At 43.7% G+C, this 21,094-nt stretch overlaps 1 protein-coding gene and 1 long non-coding RNA gene across 2 annotated transcripts; both read left to right on the forward strand.

Moving 5' to 3' along the window:
- Positions 1-2,680: 2,680 nt before the first annotated feature.
- On the forward strand, positions 2,681-18,374 carry LOC311077928 (pregnancy-specific beta-1-glycoprotein 5-like; the record flags this gene model as incomplete). The annotated part of the gene is made up of 6 exons (XM_084106573.1): positions 2,681-2,791; positions 5,340-5,412; positions 16,476-16,808; positions 16,907-17,155; positions 17,426-17,680; positions 18,253-18,374. The coding sequence occupies 6 exons, from the start codon at positions 2,681-2,683 to the stop codon at positions 18,372-18,374; spliced, it is 1,143 nt and encodes a 380-aa protein (XP_083962699.1).
- Positions 18,375-18,463: 89 nt separating this feature from the next.
- On the forward strand, positions 18,464-20,847 carry LOC311078251. Its single transcript, XR_014605096.1, has 3 exons — positions 18,464-18,566; positions 18,701-18,746; positions 20,770-20,847. It is a non-coding gene; the product is annotated as an uncharacterized lncRNA (long non-coding RNA).
- Positions 20,848-21,094: the final 247 nt, after the last annotated feature.

A 21,094-nucleotide genomic window follows, 5' to 3' on the forward strand; every position in this document is an offset into this window, starting at 1 on the left:
TACCAATGTCATAGTTACGTTCGGCAGGTGATAAACGATGGGAGAAAAATGCGCAAGGATGCATCTTGTCATCTGAGGACGCGCGCTGGGATAGAACTGCTCCTACCCCCACCTCTGACGCGTCGACCTCCACCACGAACTGACGTGTGGAATCAGGGGCGACAAGGATGGGAGCCGAAACGAAGCGACTCTTGAGGTTCGAGAACACAGCCTCAGCTGTGTCCGACCACCTGAACGTCGTTCTGGGGGAGGTCAAGGCAGTCAGAGGTGCGGCTAGCTGGCTGAAATTGCGAATGAAACGCCGATAGAAATTGGCGAACCCCAGAAACCGCTGTAGGGCCTTACGGGAATCTGGACTTGGCCAATCCATCACAGCCTTAACCTTGTCAGGATCCATGCGCATTCCCTCAGAAGAGACGATGTATCCTAAAAAAGAGACAGACTGTGCATGAAATTCGCATTTCTCCGCCTTGACAAAAAGCCCATTTTCTAGCAGCCTCTGAAGCACTCGTCTGACGTGCTGAACGTGTTCCTGGAGAGACGAAGAAAAAATCAATATGTCATCCAGGTAGACATATATGAACTGATCAACCATGTCTCTCAACACGTCATTGACGAGTGCCTGAAAAACCGCTGGGGAGTTGGAAAGCCCAAAAGGCATAACCAAATATTCAAAGTGCCCCCTGGGGGTATTGAATGCGGTTTTCCATTCATCCCCCTTCCTGATGCGAACCAAATGATAGGCATTACGTAAATCCAATTTTGTGAAAATGGACGCTCCCTGCAACCTCTCGAAAGCTGAAGACATCAACGGCAAGGGATAGGTGTTCTTTACCGTGATGTTGTTCAGCTCCCGGTAATCAATACAAGGTCGCAGAGAACCATCCTTCTTACCCACAAAAAAGAATCCCGCCCCCGCAGGAGAAGAGGAAGGTCGGATGAACCCAGCTGCTAAAGAATCAGAAATATATTTCTCCATGGCCTCCCTCTCAGGTACCGAAAGAGAGTAAAGTTTGCCCTTAGACGGAGACTTACCTGGCACTAGATCTATAGCACAGTCATAGGGACGATGCGGAGGGAGAGAGGCAGCCCGAGACTTACTGAACACTTCCTTCAGGTCCAGATACTCCGCAGGCACGTTTGATACATCCGCCGCCTTCTCCTGTAACACAGAAACAGACACAGACGGACAGGCAGAAACAAGACAGGACTCGTGACAGGACACGCTCCACATGGAAATAGTGTTGGAGCCCCAATCCACACGAGGGTTGTGTCTGACCCAACACCACCGGGGCGACAGGGGAGTCCATAAGGAGGAAGGGAATAGTCTCAACGTGGTTGCCAGAGGTGATGAGGGTTATGGGACCAGTGGAGAGGGAGATATTGGGAAGCTGTTGACCATTTAGCGCACTGACCGAGATCTGATGAGGAAGAGCCGAGATAGGAAGGTGAAGCTTGTGTGCTAAGTGAATGTCCATGAAGTTTCCCTCGGCCCCGGAGTCCACAAGTGCCTGGCAGGTGTGTGTGCTGTTGGCCCATCTCAGCCTAACCGGAAGGAGAGTGGATGGTGAGGACTTCCCGGCGGAGATCCCACCCGATAGTAGCCTCAACTTTACTATCGGGCTTGCTCTTTTACCGGGCACGAATGTAAGAAGTGTCCACGGCCGCCGCAGTAAAGGCAGAGTCCTTGGGATCTCCGCCTCTCTCTCTCCTCCCGGGAAAGCCGGGCTCTCCCTACCTGCATGGGCTCGGGATCGTTGGTGGGTCCGACCGTGCTCTCCTCCAGGCTGCCCCTCGGCCCAACGCTGCCATGGATGCGGATGGGATGGAGATGTTGGTCCAGCTGGTTGATGCGGGCATCCACCCGCAGAGCCAGGTCGATGAGCCCGTTGAGCCGAGGAGGTAGGTCCAGCAGGTAGATCTCACGTTGCACACGGTCGGACAGCCCATGCAGGAACATATCCCACTGTGCCTCCTCGTTCCACTTGCACTCCGCCGCCAGGGTCCGAAACTCAATCGAGTAATCCGCCACCGAAGAGCTTCCCTGTTTCAGGTCGGCTAGTTTTCTGGCCGCCTCCCGGCCGGCCACCACGCGGTCGAAGACCCTCTTCATTTCTGTGGAGAGTGCGTGGAACGAGGCGCAGCATTGGTCTTGGTTCTCCCACACCGCTGTTCCCCACAACGCCGCTCTCCCCTTCAGCAATGTAAGGACGAAAGCCACCTTGGAACTCTCAGTCTCGAACGTCTTCGGCTGTAGAGCAAAATGCATAGAACACTTTGTGAGAAACGCTCTGCAAAAGTTCGGCTCACCAGCATAGCTCTCAGGAACAGGTAGTCGTGGTTCTGGACGATCTCTGACGTCCGGCGCGACGGGGTGAACAGGCGGTGTGGGCGGCACAGTGGGAGGGCTCAGCAGTTGGATTTGCTGAGTGAGCCCGGACACCTGTGTCACGAGCGCTTGAACCGCACGTCCGGTGTTAGAGATACTCTCCTGCTGCTGATCCATCCTGGCGATACTGTGGTCCACAAAATCCTTGAAAGATTCCGCGCTCGCTGCTTCCATGTTGGGTCAGATCGTTCTGTAACGACAAACTGAGAGGAAACAAGTGCGAGTGCTCAATATGTTTATTGTGTAATAAACACTCAAAGTTAAAGACAGATAATGAATTCTTCTGATGCGATGGTCAGGAACACAGTTCACAGGAGACCGCCAGGAACACAGCAACAGGAGAGCGTGACACAGGGGCTGAGACAGGCGATCCTCAGTGAGAGTGCTGGTGAAGAATCCGTGGTGAGATCGTCAGTGAAGAATCCGTGGTGAGATCGTCGGTGAAGAATCCGGTCCAGTACAGTGCAGGCGAAACACGAGGAAACAAACAGGAACAGGCACGCAGACGGGGAATCATCAAACAACGATCTGACAAACATGAGACGAAAGACAGGGCATTAAATAGGCTGTGATAATTACCAACAGCTGTCGCTGATCAGGATGATAGGGAGATCAGTGACAACGCCCACATGAAACAATGAATGAACTGAGACACACCCACACACACACGTAAACACACAGACTAGAATGAGACAGCGGATCTACCAACCGTGACACATATGTGCTCGTTCAATCTCTCAAACTGCCACCAGAGGTCACCATCTCCTGCGACTGACATCCACCTTGATGAGCCTCACCTGTAAATCACTATCATTCATCTTCATTCATCTTCACAATTATTCATCTTCAACTTACAGATAAAGATCATCATTTTTCTTTCAGTAGGTTTAGTTCAGTAATGTTGTTCTCTTGTTGAGGGAGGGACTGTGATATTTCCGTCGCTGGTTATTAACCCTCAGGGGACCACAAACGCGCCCGCGCGTTTTGCTCGGTTTTTTTTTTTAGCAATGAAAATAAACACCAAATGCTCTGTTAATTTTGATCTTTCATTTTCGTGTAATACATCAATCGATCCTGTTCAGTTTCTATTTTTTTTCTGTATACTCACAATAAAAATAAAGTGTTTTGCTTTTTGACAAATAAAGAAAAATTAACATGATGCGATTTCTGCCTTCCCTCTGTCCGTGAACTCCCATTTGAAACGCGTTCGAAAATGATCAATAACTCCGCGAAAATTTAGTCAAACAGGCAAACAGACCCACGGGCATAAAGCTTGAGATCGCATCTGTTAAATGAAGTAACTTATATAAAAAACAAATATTCTCAGCTTCTGTAATCTGTATAAAAAGAGAGCGACTCCTGTCGAGCTCATTACGAGCTCATTCACAGTAATGTGACCACTCCCCGGAGAGCGCGTGCTATTCAAACGCAAATTATGAGAACTATTGAAGATCTGTGAAACGCCCATCAGCTGTAAACACAGCGCGTCGCGATCGAGTGAGGCATAATATAGCCTACCTTATGGAGAAAAGATTCCTTAGAACAGTGCTGATATGAGGAGCAATATCTCCTGATATGAGGAGCAGATTCCGCTGAGGAGTGAGGTAGGCTGTTTTCTTTTCTCACGTGTGGAATAACGTTATGGAATAACGTTAGTGTAGGCCTATGCAAACCGCAAAAAGATGAATCGTATTTCTATAATATGACTCGCCTTTCTGTGAGATGAATGAAGGGTACATATTTGTAAAGACTGTTTAGCCTAAATATGAATCGTGCGTCTGTGTGTGAAAGAATAAACTGCTTTGCTATAGCCTACTGAGATGAGTAAAAATCCACTGGAATATGTTGAAAAAAATGTATTTGTATAAGCAACGTATTAAACTGCAAAAAAAATACTATTTTTGTCAAAAATAAATTCATAGACTAAGATGTTAGATGTTCCAATGTTGGCTATATTCAAACTAATGAATACATATGATAAAATGTAGGCCTATAATCTTTTTTCTTTTTTTTTTTACAAAGAAAGAGTACACTTGAAATATTGTTGAAATTGTAATTATTGTTGTAATTGTAACATTTTTAATAAAATAGCAAAACATATTTACAAGAGAAATGTAAGCGAAATCTTAAATGGTCAATATAAGTTCTTCTAAATACATCTTTTGTCCTTGCATTGTGGCTCAGTCAGTGTCACACCTGAATGAATGGCTCATTAGGCAGAGTCATTATGCAGAGTGGGTGGGGAGATTATGCAGAGATTATGCAATCTAAGGTGTAAACTACTCCTCCCCCTTGCATATTGGCTTTCCAAGCAAAACCTGTTTTACACCATTTAAATCAATGTATTTTTTTTTGTGAACGATAAAGCAAAACTATTTTCACATAATTTTGAAGCTAGAACACAAAGGGACAACATCCATCAGTCAAAAGTCTTGTGGACACATATTTAATATGTGTTTTGTGGTCTTAATTCAGCAACTTTCATTTTAATTTTTTCCAATAACCACGCATAAACATTATTCTCTTAAAAATACAAACATCTACATACACATTGCTCGCATATTATGGTAGCCCTGTTTGTGCTATATAGAGTGAATTTACACCTTTGCCATTAACATGTTTATAAATAACTGAAAAAAGCACAAATGTCAAGGCATGTCAGAACATCTCAAAGGCCCCCAAAACACCGTGGTCCCCTGAGGGTTAATAAACTGTGTTATCCACACAAAGTCCTTCACTGTGAAGTGAAAGTGCTTGTGTTAAAACAGTCAGTCATTTGGTTGCTGTTGATCTGATGAGCTTCAACACGGTAAGACAAACACACTCTTACTTAAATGAAACTGATGATTATTGCTCATATAACATGCGTGTCTTTACATGAGAAATGTTAAGAATAGGGTGATTTACATATACTTGTTTAAGTGATGATTATATTAATGCTGTATTATAGATATATTTTATGCTGATGTGGGTCAGAATGGCTCCTCCTCTTCCTCTGATCTTCTTTCTGCTCATGATTCACGGTGAGTCTCTCTTACATTCACATTAGAAACACTCTGATGTTTTATTTAAGGCCTCATGAGCGGCTGATCTGCACTTTCTTCTGTCCTGTTCTCACATATTTCTCTCTGAAACAGGAAGTTTGTGTTGAACATGTCAAACGCTCCTTTTAGAAATGTCCAGTAGACTTTTGCTACTTGCTAGTCAGTGTCACATGGTTTAGGGGGAGGGACTTTCTCAAAGTTCAGAGCTTTTGATTGGACAAAAGTCACCGTATCAGCAGATCATGAATATGTTTGGCTCATGTTCTCAGAAGTGAATGTGTTCATGTTAAATATTTATCATGTCAAAGGAGTTCACTAGCATAAATGAGATCTGAGCTGATAGATAAGAACTAAAAGCCACAAAACTAATATGATGATGTCATTGGGTTTTTAATAAATCAACTTTGATTATTTTCTTCGTCTTATTTGTCATATATTTCATTATTTGAGAGTGCATGTTGTTCGTGGTTCTCTCTTCACTCCTCTGTCTCTGTACGTTTACTTCTGCTTTTCTGCAACACCCTCCATCAAAGCTCATCAAAAGATCACTGTAGGACAGGGCTGCTAACTTCTGAGTTTAGTTTAAAGGGAGAATTATGGAAGGGGGATTGATGGGGTGTAAAAAAGAAAAACAAACTTGCATCACAATAAGTTTATTGTGACTGGCAAAACATCAGAATTGTATTATTTAAAATAACAGAATTTTAGAAGTTTAGTGACAACATCTTAAAATGTTTACATGGTACAATGACTGGTAGGCTACTGTTTTATTTAATTATTATTATTGCTTGACACAAATTTCATGATTTCAATTCTTTCAATCTCTATCATGAATTCAATTCTTGTGATTTGATTCCGATCTTGATTCAATATCGATTAATTTGGATGATATTAGGTACTGTAGATACATGTTCATTTTTCTCAAGAAAAAACGCCTCGGTTACGACTGTAACCTTGGTTCCCTGAAGAGGGAACGAGCGTTGCGTCGAGAATGACGCTATGGGGAACGCTTTGCGTGATGACGTCTTGAAGCACATATAAAATCAGTCCAATGGTGTGGCGGAACGTCAGAGGCGGGTGAGGTCACGTACCAGGAAGCTCTTCAGGGAACCGAGGTTACAGTCGTAACCAAGGCGTTCCCTTTCAAGGGAACTCGCGTTGCGTCGAGAATGACGCTATGGGGAACGTCTATACCAACGCCTCCATAGCTACAAGTGTCTGTCCCGTGTGAAATCTGGTGAGCAGCACTAGGAAGACAAAACATGAGACCCTGGAGCAGAGTCTAGATCCAGAGAGTAGAACCTGACGAAAGTGTGCGGTGAGGACCAGCCTGCCGCATCACAGACGTCCTGTAACGATACTCCTGATATAAGGGCCTTAGAGGCCGCCATACTCCTTGTAGAATGGGACCGGACAGCCATAGGAGAAGGCTGCCCAGCCGCCTCATAAGCAAGTGAGATAGCCTCGACCACCCACTTGCTCATCCTCTGCTTAGACACTGGACCTCCCTTGTTAGGAGACCCAAAGCACACAAATAATTGATCACTTTTACGCCACAGGGCAGCTCTGTGGACATAAGCGTCTAACGCCCGAACTGGGCAAAGCAAATTATTAGCCTCCTGGTCCGCATTCTGAAAAGGAGGAGGACAAAAGGCCTGCAGAACAATAGGTCTGACCACATTAGTGGGGACCTTGGGGATATAACCCGGTCTCGGATGTAGAAAAGCTTTCACCATACCCGGAGCAAACTCTAAGCATGACGGAGCAACCGACAATGCTTGAAGATCCCCAATTCTCTTGAGAGATGAAATAGCCAGAAGGAAAAGAGCTTTCAGAGTTAGAAACTTCTCAGGAACCTCCTCAATGGGCTCAAAGGGGGCCAGGGACAGGCCTTGTAGAGCAATGGACAAGTCCCATGGTGGCACCCTAGAGCGAACTGCAGGCCTCAGCCTCCAAGTGCCACGAAGGAAACGAGATATCAAAGGGTCTTTCCCCACAGACATTCCACCCAAAGGAATGTGGTAAGCACCTATGGCCGCCACATAAACCTTTAAAGTGGACGGGGTCAGACCTGCCGTGAACCGGTCCTGCAGGAACTCCAGCACTGTACCAATTGGGCAGTTAACTGGGTCCAACCGACGGTCACTACACCAAGAAGTGAAGACTCTCCACTTCAGGGCATAAAGTTTCCTCGTGGAGGGAGCTCTGGACTGTAGAATGGTCTCAACAACCTCAGTTGAGAGACCTGACTCTATGAGCTGGGCCCCCTCAGAGGCCAAGCCCACAGGTTCCACAGTTCTGGGCGGGGGTGAAATATTGAGCCCCCTGCTTGGGACAGAAGGTCCCTCCTGACAGGAAGCTCCAGAGGATGCCCGTCGAGGAGGGACACAAGATCGGGAAACCATACTCTGCCCGGCCAGCGCGGGGCTATAAGAAGCAGGCAAACCCGGTCCCTGCGAACTCTCTCCAGAACTCCCGGGAGCAGAGCAACTGGGGGAAAGGTGTACAGACGTAGCCTCGGCCACGCCTGTACCATAGCATCCAGTCCCAGAGGAGCTGGATGCGTGAGGGAGAACCAAAGTGGACAGTGAGACGTCTCTCGAGACGCAAACAGATCCACTTGTGCTTGGCCGAACTCCCTCCATATCAGCTCCACCACCTCGGGGTGGAGCCTCCATTCCCCGGGCCTCGGCCCCTGTCTCGACAGAGTGTCTGCTCCTATATTCTGAACCCCGGGGATGTAGGCTGCCCTGAGCGACAGCAACTTCCCCTGGGACCACAAGAGGATATGGCGTGCCAGATTGGATAATGGGCGCGAGCGCAAACCCCCTTGGTGGTTGATATAGGCGACTACCGACGTGTTGTCCGAATGCACTAACACATGGTGTCCCCTGAGATCTGTGATAAAGCTCCTCAGAGCCCGGAAGACAGCTAACATCTCTAGGCGATTGATATGCCAGGAACGATGATGGTCTTCCCACAGACCTTGAGACGAGCGACCCTCCAGGATCGCTCCCCAACCCGTGAGGGAAGCATCCGTCGTTAGCAGTTTGCGACGACAAGGAGCTCCCAACACTGGGCCCTGGGACAGGAACCAAGGTTTCTTCCACATAACCAGGGCACGTAAGCATCGCCGCGTGACCTTGATTGTGCGAAATGGGTTGCCCCTCGGGGAAAACCCCCTGGTCCTGAGCCACCACTGCAGGGGCCTCATGTGCAGCAGTCCAAAAGGTATCACGTTGGAAGCTGCTGCCAGAGACCCAACAGTCTCTGGAACTGTTTGACAGTGAGTAGCTGGCCTAGCTTTACACTTTTCACAGCTGCAAGGATGGACTCTATACGTGGCGGTGACAGGCGCGCCTGCATCGACACTGAGTCCCAAACCACGCCTAAAAAAGTGGTCCTCTGGAGTGGAGAAAGCACACTCTTCTTGGCGTTCAGCCGTAACCCCAACTCTTTCATGTGGGCGAGAACAACATCTCGATGTTGAACCGCCAACTGATGCGACTGAGCTAAAATCAACCAATCGTCGATGTAGTTCATGATGCGAATACCCTGGAGGCGCAGCGGCGCCAGAGCTGCATCCATGCATTTGGTGAAAGTGCGGGGTGATAAAGCTAGGCCGAATGGAAGAACACGATATTGGTATGCTTTGCCCCCGAAAGCAAACCTCAGGAACTTCCAATGACACGGACAGATGGAAATATGGAAATATGCGTCCTTGAGGTCTATCGTGACAAACCAGTCCTCGGACCTGATCTGTGGCACGATCTGTCTCAATGTTAACATTTTGAACTTGAGCTGCATGACTGACTCGTTCAGAACTCGAAGATCTAAAATGGGACGCAATCCCCCGTCCTTCTTCGGAACTATGAAGTACCGGCTGTAAAACCCGGTTTCCCTGTTGGAGGGGGGTACACATTCTATGGCCCCTTTCTCTAACAGAGTGTTTACTTCCTGTTCCATAACCAGAACCTGCTCGGGGGCCACCACTGTGGGCAGGACCCCCATAAACCGAGGTGGGCGTTTCTTGAATTGTATCTGATACCCTTTTTCCACGGTCTGCAGGACCCAACGAGAAACATTTGACAGTAGCTTCCACGCTGTCAAAGATTCTACTAGAGGTACCAGCCTCTCGAGACTGGTTTCTGGATTTTGTTGTTGTTGAGTAGTCAATTCGTCGCCCTGTAACGGCGCACCGGCAGGGAACAACCGAACAGACTGCTCTAACACCCTCCTCGGAGGGGGCGGGCATCCCGAGGCCACTACGTTTCCGGGTGGTCCTTGAGATATGTGCTCGCCGGAGACCGCTGCGCCCTGTAACACCGGAGACGGCAGGGTTGGCAGAACGGTCCCCTGAGGGTACCGAAGAGAGACGGGCACCGTAAAAAGAGGTGTTAACCGCTCTGCTTCGGGGGGGACTACCCTCATTTGTCCTGAGCCCTCGGACGTCAGGATTTCTTCCCAGCAGCCTTCTTGGCAGTAATAACGGTCCGCAGATCCGCTCTACCCCTCGAAGACTGCTGGGTTTGAGCGCGCCCTCCGTGTCCCCGAGATTTTTGTGGGGGAGCACGGGAGGACACACTCTGCTTTTGAGTGGCACGATGATCAGCGCTCTTTTTAGAGGAGTGAGGCTGCTCCCGCTCAGCAGCCTCAATGAAAGAGCGGCGGGGGAGAAGTTTCTGGAGTGCAGCAGCCTGTTTTGAAGCTTCTTGTGATTTAGCTACCGCACTGTTCACTGCATCTCCAAATAACCCAACAGTAGAAACCGGAGCATCTAATAGAACATGTTTCTCTCTATCTTTGATGTCACTCAGATTGAGCCACAGATGCCTCTCAGTGGCCACCAGGGCTGCCATAGACCGCCCGATTGATTTAGCGGTCTCCTTGGTGGCCCTGAGAGACAAATCTGTGGCTCTACGCAGTTCGGCTACTGTGTCAGGACCAATACCCCCGCCCTCCTCTAAATCATCCAGTAATTCTGCCTGATAAGCTTGCATAAGGGACATCGTATGCAGACACGCTGCAGCTTGACCAGCGGCTGCATACGACTTATGAATCAGGGAGGAAGTGAATTTAACTGGTTTAGTGGGGAGTGTAGGAGCCTTCAGGGAAGATGCCGTTGCTGGAGAGAGATAGCTAGCAAGCGTCTCTTCCACCTTCGGCATCTCCCCATAACCATACTCTTTATATTTGTAGATGGAAGAGTAATGAGATGTTTGAGGTGTGTATACTCTGTATGACATAGGTTTTCCCCACGATCTCGACACCTCGGTGTGGAGATCGGGGAAAAACGGAAGACTCGTACGCTGAGGCTGTGCACGAGATGGCAGGAAGCGTTCGTCGAGTTTGCTTTTCGAACGAACGTCCTGCCTATCCTCTGGCCACTCAAGAGAAAGTCTGTCTACTGCTCTAGTCACTACATCGAGCAGTTCTTCGAATGCATGAGACTGAGGTGGCGAATCCTCAGACTCAGCGTCAATACTCACAACATCCAACTCCTCAGAGCTGGATAGTTGCAGTACTGGTGCCTCTATCGGGGGGGAAGAAACCGCAGCGCGTGCTTCCACACCCTGATGAGAGGCACTGGATCTATCAGAAGGATGCTGAGATAAGGCAGAGCCCGTCTCAACATCCACTGATAAATCCATCTGTGAACCCCAGGTCTGAGATCGACGCCGTGCCTCGGCAGCGGTGGGACCCGAGCCCTGGGGAACGTGGTCGGGATTGAACCGAGCCAAGCGGGATCGGAGCGTACGCAATGGAAGCGCACAGCAATGCACACAGTCACCACCCTCGAGTGCTGACTGGGCATGCTCCTCTCCCAAACAAACAACACAAAGAGTGTGTGTGTCACCTCCCGTTAAAAAACGCGGGCAGGGATGAACACACACTCTAAACTGCTGATTGCTCGCCATACTGAATATATATAATATAGACAGACAACACCAAATAACAAGGACAGATTTCAACACAGAGCACGACTGAAGACTCAGAAAGCTTTCGTTTTCTGTTTCAGGCCGGCTTTTATAGCTTCCTGGTACGTGACGTCACCCGCCTCTGACGTTCCGCCACACCATTGGACTGATTTTATATGTGCTTCAAGACGTCATCACGCAAAGCGTTCCCCATAGCGTCATTCTCGACGCAACGCGAGTTCCCTTGAAAGGGAACTAATCTCACACATTGCTGTAATCATACAGAGCCCTATCAGCAATTATTATTAAAGATTAAAAATAACAACTCTAATTAAATATAATGTGTTTTTATTATAATAACAACATTATAATATCGTAGTGATATAGGTAAAAATGTAATAAATATGTAGGCTAATATAGTGCACATATTTAGCAAATGGTCTCTATAGCAAATTTTTCTAGCCAATTAACGTGCTATGGTCATTAAATGGCTTTCCTGGGGTAAATATAATGTTATGCTTCTCCAGCGTTATATAACGTAATGTGATATTCTTGTTCTCCAGCTGTTTTATTGACTTCTTTGCGCGGTTGAAAAACACTGATTGATCGATATTATGTATGAGGTGTTGCACACACAGAAGAGGCTGTGTTTTCTGGTGGCACATATCATTTTTATTTCTGTCACACACTGTACAATCTGAAAATTCAACAAAGACAACAATAAATAGGTATATTTTATTATATTATATTATATGTCTGCACTACATGACGTCACCTAAGTGTGGACTCTGAGGAAGTCCATAAGTCTGGAGTGTGCCATTTGGGACAGGGCCATAGTAGCTGGCAGTGTGACTACTTCATGTCAAAAAGTGATACGCCCTGCGGCTCACCACTGCCCCCTAGTGTCACTCGCCAGTACACGCAGGTTTAAGTGATGTTAACATAAACATCTATAGCCTACTTAAAAAATGGTAACCAACAATACATAATAATAAAACATATGAATAACAATATACGAGTATTTGAATCTATGCGACTACAGAGGCATATACATTTCAGTAAGTTTTACTGTATCTTTCAACATAGCCTACCTATTGGTCATTCGTTGATGATCGGTTCACGTGCCGCTTGAACTGAGGCGCTACAGCGATCTGCCACGTCACATTTACAACGCCAAAACGAGATTTATTGTTTTAATTTCAAAATAAAATTGACAGAATCTGAGGGCTGAGAATTTGTTTCATATCAAAAGTAACCAGCTCTGTCTTGTCTGTTGGTGTCAGAGGTGTAAAGTCCAGGTTCAGAATTTTGTTCCAATCACCTGGATTTGCTAATTCAGCAGGAGAACTAATTAGTGATATCAGCTGCTGAGCTCATGGGTGGAATAAACATATGGCAGGACTTCTACTTTCTGACCCCTGGACTATACACCTCTGGTCAGTGTCAGTGCGATTTTTCTCTGCGTGAGAAAATGTGTGTGTGGCGTGAGAGTGTGTGAAACGTGTCGATTAGAGTCTCAGGCTGAAAGTGTGACAGTTCACAGCCCTGCTCTAGCACTAGATCGTGAATATCTTTTGCTCTTGTTCTCGGAAGTGAATGTGTATATGTTAAATATGTATATTGTCATATTCCAGGATTTACAGTTTTTCTGAATTGCTAAAACACTAAATCCACTTCTCTGAACCAAATTCTCAATAGCCTAAACCAATTTGTTGAATAAATCACTCTTTCTGTAAAACATTAAACAAGTTCAGGTTAAAACACTGTTTGTAAATCTCATTGCACTCTTTTTGCAAAACTCAAAACACATTCTCACTCACTAAAACACATGTCTCACTGTGATGCACTTATGTTTCAAAACACTAATCACAGGCAGGCTAAAGTTAAACACAAGTACAACACAGTTGTCATCGTTTACACACAACGACTCAAAATTGTTCACACTTATTTCTAATGATGAGAGGAAACCAACTGTACAAAATACAAGACAGTTTAAAGTGCCTAAATTGACTCAAAATGTTGCATTGAAGATTAGAGGAGGAAGAGTATGAGTATAAGAGGATGAAGAGTGTGAGTATAAGAGGAGGAAGAGCGTGATTATAAGAGGAGGAAGAGTGTGAGTATAAGAGGAAGAGTATGAGTATAAGAGGAGGAAGAGTATGGGTGCTTCTCAATTCTTATTTGTGCATCCTCGTTTCCTCTCCTCGCTTCCTTTCTGCAAGGAAAAGACGCGAGGACGGAGGGATCGAATGAAAGCTTTTTTTATACATTGGAATACTTGATCACTCGAGCGTCACTTGACCGCGTCATCAGCAGCGCTCAGAGGATCTGCCCTCATGTTGTTGAAATTTGTTTATTTAAGAAATTCATAATAAATAATAATAAAGAAAGATACCCTGTTGAAATATGTGAGGTGTGTGGTTTATATAAACTGCAAAAGTAAAGTATAAATCAAAATTATTGTGACCGATGTGAGAATTTATACGTGCGTCACGTTTTAGTCGATAAAACTCTTCCGCATAGGATACACCTGTGTATCCTCGCTCATGACTCCTCTGGAAGCCTCCTCACTCCTCGATCCTCGACTCCTCGCGGTGCAATTAGAGAATTGAGATGTCCTTCAAGATGGCTGAGCTCGATCGGTTTCCGGGTCATAGGATGGAGGACGGAGGTGAGAGGAGACGAGGAGGGATATTGAGAAGCACCCTATGTGTATAAGAGGAGGAAGAGTATGAGTATAAGAGGAGGAAGAGTATGTGTATAAGAGGAGGAAGAGTATGAGTATAAGAGGAGGAAGAGTGTGTGTATAAGAGGAGGAAGAGTATGAGTATAAGATGAGGAAGAGTGTGAGTTAGAGGAGGAAGAGTGTGTGTATAAGAGGAGGAAGAGTATGAGTATAAGAGGAGGAAGAGTGTGAGTATAAGAGGAGGAAGAGTGAGTATAAGAGGATGAAGAGTGTGAGTATAAGAGGAGGAAGAGTGAGTATAAGAGGAGGAAGAGTGAGTATAAGAGGAGGAAGAGTGTGTGTATAAGAGGAGGAAGAGTGTGAGTTAGAGGAGGAAGAGTATGAGTTAGAGGAGGAAGAGTGTGTATAAGAGGAGGAAGAGTATGAGTTAGAGGAGGAAGAGTATGTGTTAGAGGAGGAAGAGTGTGAGTATAAGAGGAGGAAGAGTGTGAGTTAGAGGAGGAAGAGTGTGAGTATAAGAGGAGGAAGAGTGTGTGTTAGAGGAGGAAGAGTGTGAGTATAAGAGGAGGAAGAGTGTGAGTTAGAGGAGGAAGAGTGTGTGTATAAGAGGAGGAAGAGTGTGAGTTAGAGGAGGAAGAGTATGAGTTAGAGGAGGAAGAGTGTGTATAAGAGGAGGAAGAGTATGAGTTAGAGGAGGAAGAGTATGTGTTAGAGGAGGAAGAGTGTGAGTATAAGAGGAGGAAGAGTGTGAGTTAGAGGAGGAAGAGTGTGAGTATAAGAGGAGGAAGAGTGTGTGTTAGAGGAGGAAGAGTGTGAGTATAAGAGGAGGAAGAGTGTGAGTTAGAGGAGGAAGAGTGTGTGTATAAGAGGAGGAAGAGTGTGAGTTAGAGGAGGAAGAGTGTGAGTTAGAGGAGGAAGAGTGTGTATAAGAGGAGGAAGAGTATGAGTTAGAGGAGGAAGAGTATGTGTTAGAGGAGGAAGAGTGTGAGTATAAGAGGAGGAAGAGTGTGAGTTAGAGGAGGAAGAGTGTGAGTATAAGAGGAGGAAGAGTGTGTGTTAGAGGAGGAAGAGTGTGAGTATAAGAGGAGGAAGAGTGTGAGTTAGAGGAGGAAGAGTGTGAGTATAAGAGGAGTAAGAGTGTGTGTATAAGAGGAGGAAGAGTATGAGTTTAAGAGGAGGAAGAGTGAGTTAGAGGAGGAAGAGTATGAGTTAGAGGAGGAAGAGTGTGAGTGTAAGAGGAGGAAGAGTATGAGTTAGAGGAGGAAGAGTATGAGTTAGAGGAGGAAGAGTGTGTGTATAAGAGGAGGAAGAGTATGAGTATAAGAGGAGGAAGAGTGTGTGTATAAGAGGAGGAAGAGTATGAGTATAAGAGGAGAAAGAGGAAGAGTATAAGTATGAGTATAAGAGGAGGAAGAGTATGAGTTAGAGAAGGAAGAGTGTGTATAAGAGGAGGAAGAGTGTGTGTATAAGAGGAGGAAGAGTGTGAGTATAAGAGGAGGAAGAGTGTGAGTTAGAGGAGGAAGAGTGTGAGTATAAGAGGAGGAAGAGTATGAGTATAAGAGGAGGAAGAGTGTGAGTTAGAGGAGGAAGAGTGTGAGTATAAGAGGAGGAAGAGTATGAGTATAAGAGGAGGAAGAGTGTGAGTATAAGAGGAGGAAGAGTGTGTGTAAGAGGAGGAAGAGTGTGTGTATAAGTGGAGGAAGAGTGTGTGAAAGAGGTGATGAACGAGGAGGAAGAGGAAGGTGTGGAGAATGTTGTCAAGGCTGGATCTGCTTCAGGGTTTTTCTCTTCTCCTGGAGAGATGATATTCTCCGGCCGGACCGACATGAAGACGTGAAGCTGAAGCAGAATAAATCTCTCTCACTGACCTTGATTCTGCAGTTGCTCAACTCTTCTGACTGTACTTTACAGTAACATGCTTTTCATTTACAGTTTTTTACTGTAACCTTTTGGGCTTCTGCAGTTGGTCACTGTATTTCACAGTATGCAAATGCTGAATATACAGACATTCGATACTATACAATATTCAGTACAATACTATACAGTACTTGCAGTGCATACAGTATTTATTCACTCACCACTGTCAGTTCTCTCTTCACTGAAAGTTGTGCTGCCGACTTGTGTCCCTGGTTTCCGTGACGGGTCACATTTGCTTTTGTGTTTAAGGTTTTGAGAAAGTGAGTGATGGTTTCAAGAAATGTGTTTTAGCAATTCAGAAAAACTGTAATTGTGCAGCTTGTTGTTTTTGGCTGATTTCTTGCTTCTCTCTTCACTCCTCTGTCTTAAAGTAATTCACACTGAGATTATTTATTTACATTTATCTTATATTTCCTGTAATGAGTCGCTGTTTTCTAATAGTAATAAAGTATAGTCATGTTTTCATGGCCCAATATAACAGATAAAACAACATTTACAGTTTGATGAATTCTGTGTTTCAGGGGTTTCTAGTGCTGGTATGAGTGTGAGTTACAGTCCTTCACACATCTGTGCACTAAAGGACTCAACAGTGATAATGAGATGCACTTATACATACCCTACTGGACATCAGATCAAGAAAGTGTTCTGGACCAAAACACGTGTAGGTCCTCGAGATCTGTCTAATGACACTGAATACAGTCAGAGGCTTCAGTATCTGGGAGATCAACAGCAGAACTGCACCGTCAGACTGAGTCATGTGACACTGAAGGATTCACACATGTACTATTTCAGAATCATCACTAATAAAGATGGAAGATATACTGGTGATCCAGGAGTGACTCTTACTGTCACAGGTGACTTTGATGAGGTTTATCTCTTCTTCTGTGCATTATGTTGAATAATAATCAGTGTATGACAGCAGCACTAGATATAATGTGTGTGTTGTGTTCAGATCTTCAGGTGGAGTCTCCTGAGAGAGTGACAGAGGGAGATTCAGTCACTCTGAGATGTAAAAGCAGCTGCGCTCTGACTGACAGAGCAACATTCATCTGGTACAGAAACTCACAGCCATTAACTGAGAGAAGAGACAGAAACAATGAACTCCTGCTGCAGTCAGTCAGAAGAGAGGATTCAGGCAGATATAGCTGTGCTGTAGACGGACACACTCACATCTCTCCTGCTGTTCAGCTCAATGTCATGTGTGAGTACAGATTGACTTTCTCTCTTTAACCCTCATGCACTTTAGATTTCTGGTTACAGTCTGTGTGGTCCAGGTCAAACTGGCCCTAATTGTATTCAATTCCCTAAAAATCACACTGTGAAAAAAAAAAAATACTCTGAGACTTTAAACATCATGTGTGAGTTTATTATAAAACATAAGATGCTAATTCTCTGTTTTGATTAATTTGGTTCATATTAATCATTTAAAAAATGTGTAAAAGGTCTTAAATAATTTGGTGATTGTTATTAGACCCTCCAAAGAACGTCTCAGTGTTGATGAGTGGATCTGGTGTAATAGTGGAGGGAGATTCAGTGACTCTGAACTGCATCAGTGACTCAAACCCTCCTGCAGAAATCAGCTGGATTAAAGGAAGAACTTTTGTAGGATCAGGAAGAATCTACAGCATCTCAAAGATCAGCTCTGATGACAGTGGAGAATACAAGTGCAAGTCCATCAATGAACATGGAGAGAAATACTCTGATGCTGTGACTTTAAACGTCATGTGTGAGTTTATTATAAAACATAAGATGCTAATTCTCTGTTTTGATTAATTTGGTTCATATTAATCATTTTAAAAATGTGTAAGAGGTCTTAAATAATTTGGTGATTGTTATTAGACCCTCCAAAGAACGTCTCAGTGTTGATGAGTGGATCTGGTGTAATAGTGGAGGGAGATTCAGTGACTCTGAACTGCATCAGTGACTCAAACCCTCCTGCAGAAATCAGCTGGTTTAAAGGAGGAACTTTTGTAGGATCTGGAGGAATCTACAGCATCTCAAAGATCAGCTCTGATGACAGTGGAGAATACAAGTGCAAGTCCATCAATGAACATGGACAGAAATACTCTGATGCTGTGACTTTAAACGTCATGTGTGAGTTAATGATCATCTACACATTGTTTAAAATTTCCAAATTCATTCACTTTTTAATGTTTATTGTGAATTTTCAAATTTGTTCTTTTTAGACCCACCCAGGAGTGTCTCAGTGTTGATGAGTGGATCTGGTGTAATAGTGGAGGGAGATTCAGTGACTCTGAACTGCATCAGTGACTCAAACCCTCCTGCTCTGAACTTCAGCTGGTTTAAGGAGAATGAACCCTCAGCTGTTGGATCTGGACAGAGTTTCAGTGCACTACAGAGTGGACGCTTCTACTGTCAGGCTCACAATCAACATGGATTTCAGAGATCAGACGCTGTAACTGTCACAGGTGAAGCTTTTATTAACACACTCCTGTATCTTCACATCATTCATCAGTTTGGAGAGTTAATCATGATGATCTTCCTCTTTCAGTTCATCATGTTGCTGGTGGGAATGTGATTGTGATCACAGCGGCATCTGGAGGATTAGTCTTCATCATCATCTTCATCATCATCTTCATCCTGTTTATAATGTGAGCTCAATAAAAAACTGCAATAATTGTATAAATTCACTTTTGGTCTAATGTAGGAAATGGCTAATTTGTGTTTGATTATTAGTAATCTTTAAAATAAATCCATATGCTGCTAATGTCTTTCATTATAACAGAAAGAAACGAAGGAGTGTTAAATCTGAAGATCGCACAGTGAAACAGGTAAATCATCTAAACATGACTTCACAAAAGCAGAGAATGAATCGATCAGCCGTTATCTGTGTTTCAGACTGTAAATGTACAAAGTGACAGGATTCAAACCTCCCCAGTCCAGCGGTAACCAGTTTGTACTATAATATAATAAAATTATGAAATAAACCTGATTTTAGTGGGCAGTTGTTAATGGGCTTGGCCGTGAAGTTCTTTTGTGAATTTAACAAATCTGCTTAAGTTTTTAATTATAATTTACTGTTAAATTTATGATGACTCAAGCCATTGAGGGTTTTGTACAAGATACATGACCAATCGGAGATTACTTCATTCACGTGCAATCATTTCTCATTGATTTATATTTTATCTGGTTAAAAAACATGGTCTAATCTCTGTGTTGTGGCTTAAATTAGTTTCAGCTATATGCTCAAATTAAGAGAAAGCAAAGTGAGAAAAACTGCAGAAACTATAAAATCCACATTAAGACCAAACTTTGAAGAAATTCATGTTATTTTATTTTGTTAATTTTATATAGCTTTTACTTACATGAAACATGGAGTAAAATATTTATTCAGTAATCATCTCATCTCGCTATTTTTCGTTACCGCAGCAAACGCTCACACTTCTGAGCACCTTATCATTTCAGTTGAATGGAGAAGTTTTTCATATTAATAATTTTACATTATTGACTGTAGTTGCTCTATGATTCTACAGCATGTGATCCATCAGTGTTGTGAGAATCTGAAGAATTGTAAAATATTGTGCACAATAAAGGTTTTAACTACTGTATCTTTCAGACACACTCAGAATCTCAACAGCGGTGATGATAAAAGTGCAGTGCATGATGGGAGAATTTAATCAAAACTCATCAATATCTCCCAGCATGCATTGTAGCATTAATAAATTATGCTGAATTGCCTTAGTATTTTCTTTTATTATTATATCTACTTTTATTTTTGATGTTTTTGTTGCAGCTTTTTCGTAGCATGTTTTGTGATGTTCAGAGTTTTATCTGATTATTTTGTTGATTATCACTGTTGTTGAGATTCATATGCTGATTCTTGATGTCTGTGTTGGTCTCATACAGTAGTTTAAAACCTTTTTTATACACCATGTGTTTTTAAAGTTCTTAAGATTAATTCTTTGTCACTGCTGGCTCGCGTGTGGTAGTGACACAGAACTATTACACTCAAAAATGAGAAATATATTAGTAATAAACATAATGAAAGATAAGACTCTTAATGAGATCAGGCCACTACATGATGATAAAGTCACCATCAATAAATAACAACACCTGATCACATTTTCTCTCAGATTTTCATGCCATAAAGAAAATCTGACGTCAAGGATCAAGAGCCCAACTAAAGCAAACACTGATCTCCATAATGGTGACTTCAAATTTTATTATTTTCAATAAAACATCAACTTCTAAACCTCTGCTAATTCTCAACAATAACATTTATGACAAATTGGTTTGTGATACAATATTTTTAAATTACAGGCAACCACAGTTGGCCGTTTTTTTTTTTTTAACCATGGTTCAATGCCATAAAACCTAAAATATTACTGCCGTATTTTTTACAGTAAAGCACTAGTAAACCACAGTTGCCTGTTTTTTACCGTAAAATTTTGTTCAATGATGTAAAACATAACAATTGCTACTGTATTTTTTACGGTAAGGTACGGTAAATGCAACGGTAAGGTTTTTTTTTTTTTTTCAGTGTACTTCCAAAATCCGTTGAAAAATTACATGAAATGTCCTGTGAGAGCTATTGCAGTTTTTCACTGTATATAGTAAGGGTATCTCTGCAATTAACATGTCTTTTCCGTTGCTTTTTTACAGTTTTTTTACTGTTAAAATTACGAACATATGAAAAAGCCCTTTACTTTGAACATTGTCAGGGAACTTTTTTGATAGTGTTTCCATAAAATTGTGTATATTCCAAAGTTTATCATTGATCATGTTTTTAAAAATGTATATGTATTATTGTGATTGTGATATTTTGTGATGTAAGACCTTCTGTCTCTCCTGTAGATCTCTGATCCCAATGAAGACACGTATACAGCTCTTGAGCTCAAGTCCACGACCTCTGACCTGTACGACACACTCACAGTAAGTCAGATGTCAAAGTCAGATACTCCATCACTGATGATCACATGACCGATCTCTCGCTCTCTTTCACAGACCTCCTGAAGACTCTTGATCCTCAGAGCTTTTCTAAACATGAGAATCCATCAGTAAGTGTCAAAACCAGCAGCTCTTCTCAATATAATCAATAAATCTCTCTTCAGTGTAGTGTGATTGTTTTATGTATCTAGTGAACGGTTTTATAATGTTGTTGATGAACTTCTGTCAGTCT

The sequence above is a fragment of the Abramis brama genome (assembly GCF_963993115.1).
Source record: "Abramis brama genome assembly, chromosome: 2".
Lineage (NCBI taxonomy): Eukaryota > Metazoa > Chordata > Actinopteri > Cypriniformes > Leuciscidae > Abramis > Abramis brama.